The 6,000-nt window shown below is 49.9% G+C and overlaps 1 protein-coding gene across 1 annotated transcript; it reads left to right on the top strand.

Moving 5' to 3' along the window:
• Positions 1 to 3,875: 3,875 nt before the first annotated feature.
• On the top strand, positions 3,876 to 5,753 carry FMAN_07487 (uncharacterized protein; the record flags this gene model as incomplete). Its single annotated transcript, XM_041831116.1, has 3 exons — positions 3,876 to 3,954; positions 4,203 to 5,388; positions 5,438 to 5,753. 3 exons carry the CDS (start codon positions 3,876 to 3,878, stop codon positions 5,751 to 5,753), a joined length of 1,581 nt encoding a protein of 526 aa, XP_041681712.1.
• Positions 5,754 to 6,000: the final 247 nt, after the last annotated feature.

Here is a 6,000-nt window from a genome sequence, read left to right on the forward strand (position 1 = left end):
GACGTCGTATGTATGTTAAGCAACATACCTATGAGGCTTGGCAACTAGAAGACAACCCCCAACATTGAATGCAAGGCCCAATCTCGATCATATCTCAACAGTCCACCCAGATCTCGATTATCACCAAAACGTCGATCGCTTTGTGAACCGGAGTTACTGCAAGGGCGGTCAGTAGACTCAGTACCTGACGGTCTCATGGGGCAGAGCGTGACGATGGAACATTCACTCCATGACCACATCGCTCGTAGGTGTATAGTTTTTAGGTAAACGACAATTCGCGAAGCTACGTTGATCTGAGACGAAGACCTCGAGAGTTGGCGAAGCAGGAGATGCTGTTATGTTACTGAAATGGTTGGTACTTGGCTCGGCCGAGTCCACTTAAACGTCATGCTAGGGCATGGGGCATCAAATTAGAGTTGTGGAAGCGGCTCTGCTGGATACCCAGAGATTCCAGCCTCAATCTTTACCGGAATCTTGGTTAGAGCTACAAATCCATTTTGAGATACACAATATCAATTACTGGACCAGTTTCAAATTTCTGAGGTGACGGGGCTGCCTTGGATATCTGCAATTCTATTTGAGGGAACTCATAGGCCGGGTTTGCGTCATAACTCAACACTTACAAGTTTGTCCCTGGCCCTTGCGTGGGCTGATGAATTGCATGAAGACATGATGGTATTCCCGTTGTATATGCAAAACAAAACTGTCTTGTCTGTTCGTTGCCTCTACCAGCATTGCAGGCCAGTAGAGAACGAGAAGTAAGTACATGCTATTCTGCTCCGTCGTTTCTTTGACCCCGGTTGGCGCATCGGTGCCAGTGCTAGCTTATGCAGGCCGCTGGGGCTTTATTAGTGTTGGAGATTGTGGAAAAACTTGGAAATAGGTGTCGAGAAATGCAAGGTAGTACCCGACCGCCAGGCTTCAACGAAATCCAGGTCTTAGAACGACCAGCCTTGAAAGAATGGGAGGGGGTTCAACTGAAAATGAACGGCAACGGAGGCTTGCGCAGCATTCCATAATATATTCAACATGATGTTCTGATTGCGGGTGAGTAGGGAACAGACCAACATATATACTGTTATCGAATCAGACCGTGGGGAAGTCTGTAGAAGTACATAAGTGAGTGATCCAGCTTATTGACAAAGCAGGTGCTCAGTGCCTGTTGTTTTGCACTGGTAGGAACGAGGCCGTTGAGTATCTGATAACTCGCATATCTAAGTTGTGACTGGCTGAAAGAGCTGACGTCATGGACAAGTCATATGGCGCCTGAATAACTGCAGTACGAGTTCCTGACACAGTGTTTTGTCCTCGGGCATGTCAGATTTTAAGGTGACACAGTGTATCTTCTTCCTTCTCCTCAGTCCGCCAGATTTGCATGATGGGGTTTGTTATCACGCCTGCTCTTGTCTTGTTGAAGCCTATCACCAGCCAAGAGTTCACTCACTCACGTACCCCTCACAATAATGCCGAAGGTAATTCTTGCATGTCCCCGAAAACTCGAACGCCATCAGAGTTCGACGTGATGCGAGGATACCACTGGACACAGCCGATTTCACAAGACAACGCACACTCGTGCGCGAACACAATGCGATATTGCTTGTGAGTGGCCAGAGTGAATTGAGGACCCAACCCAGTCCAGGGGGTCATGCCATTAGCGTACAGCCTTGATTTCTAAGGTGGAACGTCGCCAGGTGAAAGCTTCAGTGTGTCGATCTGGATGTCCAGGTTCCTTATTGCTAATTCGCCCCTGGCAAAAAGTAAGGGGCTTTGCTTCAGAGCGGATGAAAGACAATGGTCCTGTAAGCTGGGTGCTGATCGAGATAGACAAGGACATGAACAAGAGCGCGTCTGATCAGAAGAGGCTCGCGACAGTCAGTTCCTCTTCGCGAGTTAGGTGTGTGTAGTAGAGTTCAGGGGGTGTGTTGCAACCAACGTCGATCCCTCAACGACGCCTCCGACTTATAAATCCATGAAAGCTGGGAGGGGTTTTGAAGTATGTGTGTACTCATGAAGTAGAAAGTTGCAGAAATGAGAGACTCGTGGGGTTAGTACCAGCCAAGAGCAAAGAGTCTGATACAGAAACGTGACTTTGGAACCTTGGTTTCCAGAATGAAAGGCCAGACGAGGGGCGGGACTCGGGAGCGTGGAGCGTGCCCCCAGACTGGAACACAGAGAGGAGCACGGAGCTTTTCAACCAGCAGCATAGAGCATGGGGCGTCAAGCTTGGCTCTGGTATCCAATCTCAGCTTAATTCTAATCAATCTACTCCGTAAGATATCAAGACAGTATTCGGGTTTAGTCAGGGAACTGAAAACGGATCCAGTCGCGAGGTTTCCAAGATTGAGGGTGGTGAAGGAATTATTGCTGTTGTCAAGATGAGCTTGACGAGGCCACTCCTTGCGTCATCACAGAAAGGTGCGCCAATTGGATTGGATGAAGTGGGAATGACGGTGATGCTCCGGTCCAAGTCCCCACTTGCTTCATACTGGCTCCTGCTGGAAATGGGGTGTGGAGACAGAGAAAATGCTAGCATATCTGGCATCCGCACAGTGGCAGCATTGAAAGCTGGTTATCTCATTTTATGATTTGGACCCATTTGGATCCTTGGAAAAAGTATGTGCTAGTCAATTACAACTTCCAACGTTGAGTCTGTTTAAAGGATTGTTTTGCCGACATTTGCAAGCCATGAGGAGAAACAAAGACAACTTACCTGTCGAAGACCATTATAACTTATGGCTTAACCACATGATGCGGAGAGAGCTCGGCGGCATTAAGCTGTAATCACCGATTCGTGGGATGATGCTCGGCCATCACGATCGATTTTCTTTCTCTGGGTTCTTTCTATGGCACTTCTGTTTACAGATTCAATGCTGCGTTTCTTAATCAGTGAAACGTTGCCCCCCCTTCCCCCTTGCAACTCAACTGAAGTGATTCGCCCAAAACGCACTCGTCTGGTTGGTTCCCCGGACCTTTTTGGAGGGGAGGATCGAACGATGCAGTCAAATACAGTGCCTACAGTGTGAAGCAGGATGCCTAGGGTGTATCCAGTATCCAGGTGCGAGGCCAGTGCCTGTCGGTTTTGTCAGCCGGCTTAGTGTTCCCCTCAGTCAAGTCCTTTCCCTTATTTTTTCGCCCCCCCAGGCCTTCTTGAGTTGCTTTCAGGAGCCCAGCCGCCGCCGTCTTTTTTTTTTCTGCGCCTTCTTTTCCTCGCTGCCAACAACGTCATCTCTGACGTCTTTTCTCAATCTAATCCTTTCACAATCCTCGTCCAACGACGCAATCCCGCAAGCAAAGCAACGCCCGCTTTGTCGCTCCCTCGAAACACGGCGCAAATCTATCGTATCCTTTTTTTTGTGTGTGTTTTGCTTCGAGAGGCACGAGCCTCAACTCCACCACGAACGCCTTTCGCGCCTGTTTATCCTTATCCCCTTTCTTAACCAATCCTTCGCTTAGTACATCATCTGTCTCTGTCCACAGAAGAGACACGCGCGCGCCTCTTCACTCTTGCTTCACTCTTGCTTCTGCCTCGTTGACGCCGAGTGCCGAGTATAAGCAAATATCCCTTTCACACGCTCGAGGTTTTAGGACGCATTCCCTTGGTTGAAGAGGTTTCAGAGCGTATGCTGTGCGCTGTCTGCGCTATTGACTTGTCGAAAAGCGGCCATCGCCCCTGGTCCAACTCTTAAAACCGTGCCGTCCTATAGTAGAGTCTCAGACGGCTGCCGCGTTGCTATTCTGTTCTTCTTCGCCTCTGACCTCATTTGACTTTTTTGTCTTCTTCCATCTTTGCTGCTCTACTGCCACCCACCCCACACTTCCAATCCAGCCAGCACTGTTCAACCTGCCAGCCCCAGATATAATACATCATCGTCATCATGGGGACTACAACTGAAGCCTCTGCTGGAGGTGAGTCGAAGTCCCCCAAGCAATCTAACAGCTCTCCTGCTCGGCCTGGTATGTTCTTCAATTTCCCCTACTCTCGTTTATTATAACGTCGACTTTACACCTACATGCCTTGTGCCTTACCCTATCCTGTCGCATGACGTATGCTTGTCATCGGCATCGATCATCCCTCTCTATCCTCACCTCTGTCCACTTCCGTCATCGCTTTTCTTCTCCATCTCTTGTCATCCGTCATCGTCAAACCAAGGCCCCTTCATTCGATTGATTGCAACGCTTGCTTACATCCTGTCTTGTCGCAGAAACTACGACCGACACGAAGGCAGCCGATCCTCCCGTGAAATTAGAGGCTGCCAATGCCGAACAAGCCAAACCTCTTGCCCCTCCTCCTCGACCTGGTCAACAGCAAGGCAACACCCCCGACTACTTCGCGGTTCAGGCCGGCGGATCTCTCAGTCTGGAGCCCAATCCATTTGAGCAGTCCTTCGGGGGCGCTCCAGAGACACCAGGGGGAACAAAACTACCTTCAGTTGCTGCATTGACATCACCGTCCTCTCTTCTGCCTGGTAGCAACGCGACACCATTCAATTGGGGAGGAGGCTCCTTACGTACTGGTCCTCTGAGTCCGGCAATGCTTTCTGGTCCCGCTAATGATTATTTTGGCGATACACATCACCTTCGTGGCGGATTTCCTACTCCTAACGAATCCTCCTTGAGGACGGGTTTGACACCAGGTGGCAGTGGTTCTATGTTCCCTGCTCCCAGCCCTAACTCCCAAGCACTCTTCGCTCAGCTTGCTAGTGGCGGAGCAACACCTAGCACTCTCGATTTCCATCGCACTGCGATGAGTGCTGCGGCAAAACGTGATCAAAACGGCACTGCTCCACGTCCTCAAGCCCAGCAAACTTCCCAAGCACAGCAACCCCAACAGCCTTCTGTCACTTCCCAACCCCAAGAAATGCCCAACGGTGCTTCAACCAATAAATCCGAAGCGAAGCCCGCGTCCGGGCCCTTCGACCCTCACGATAACGACGCTGCCAACGGCCTCTTTATGCTAGCCCAGGGTCGAAACGGAGCTCAAAACGCGAACCAATTCGCTGTGACGTCAGGTGCACCTGGTCACGCCCATCCTGCCCCTGTCGCGCCTCAGAATATGAATACCTCACCTCAAATGTCCAGTGTTAACGGCGGCTCTATTGGCTCAGCTCGCGGTATGAGCGAAGGAAGCATGATGTCGGATGAAAGTGAACAGACACGACCTAACACCCGTGGCCGGGGCAAGAAGAACCCCTCCGCGACGAACGGTCGCAGGAAGGCGGATGAGCCTCCCGCAAAGACTCCTGCTAATAAGAAGTCCAAGACTAATAATTCCATGTCTATGGATATGGATATGTCTGATGACGAAACTAAGATGAAGTTTGAAGATGGTGGTTCTAAGTCCAAGATGACTGACGAGGAGAAACGCAAGAACTTCCTTGAACGCAACCGGTATGCATGTGATAGTATCATTTATTATTTGTCACTAATATCTGTACAGTGTCGCTGCTCTTAAATGCCGCCAGCGAAAGAAGCAATGGTTGGCCAACTTACAGACCAAGGTCGAAATGTTCAGTACTGAGAACGACGCCTTGACGGCGCAGATAACACAACTTAGGGAAGAGGTCGTCAATTTGAAGACGCTTCTTCTTGCCCACAAGGACTGCCCAGTTACTCAGCAGCAGGGGATACACAGTGCCTTTTTGTCCCAGGTTGTTGAGCCTTTCAACCCTCAGATTAACCCTTATGGCATGGCAGCACCTATGCCAAACCAGCAAGTTATGGCTGGCCAGGGTGTCCAGCGGCGTTTCTCATAGAACGAGTTACAGCCCCAGTTAGGACAGTATGACAAGGTTGAGCAACTTGACCACGCTTCTCCATCGAACCACATAATGCATGGACTTGACGACCCCTTCTTTCCTCAATCACGACACCATACGACCTCACCGAGGTAATTATTTATTATATGCATATACAAGGTTTAGGTTTATTCCACCGGAGGCCTATCGGCTCACAACTTCATTTCACATTTGAGCTGTACAACATTTGATCGGAGGCAACATA

The sequence above is a fragment of the Fusarium mangiferae genome (genome assembly GCF_900044065.1).
Source record: "Fusarium mangiferae strain MRC7560 genome assembly, contig: FMAN_scaffold005, whole genome shotgun sequence".
In the NCBI taxonomy this organism is placed as follows: domain Eukaryota; kingdom Fungi; phylum Ascomycota; class Sordariomycetes; order Hypocreales; family Nectriaceae; genus Fusarium; species Fusarium mangiferae.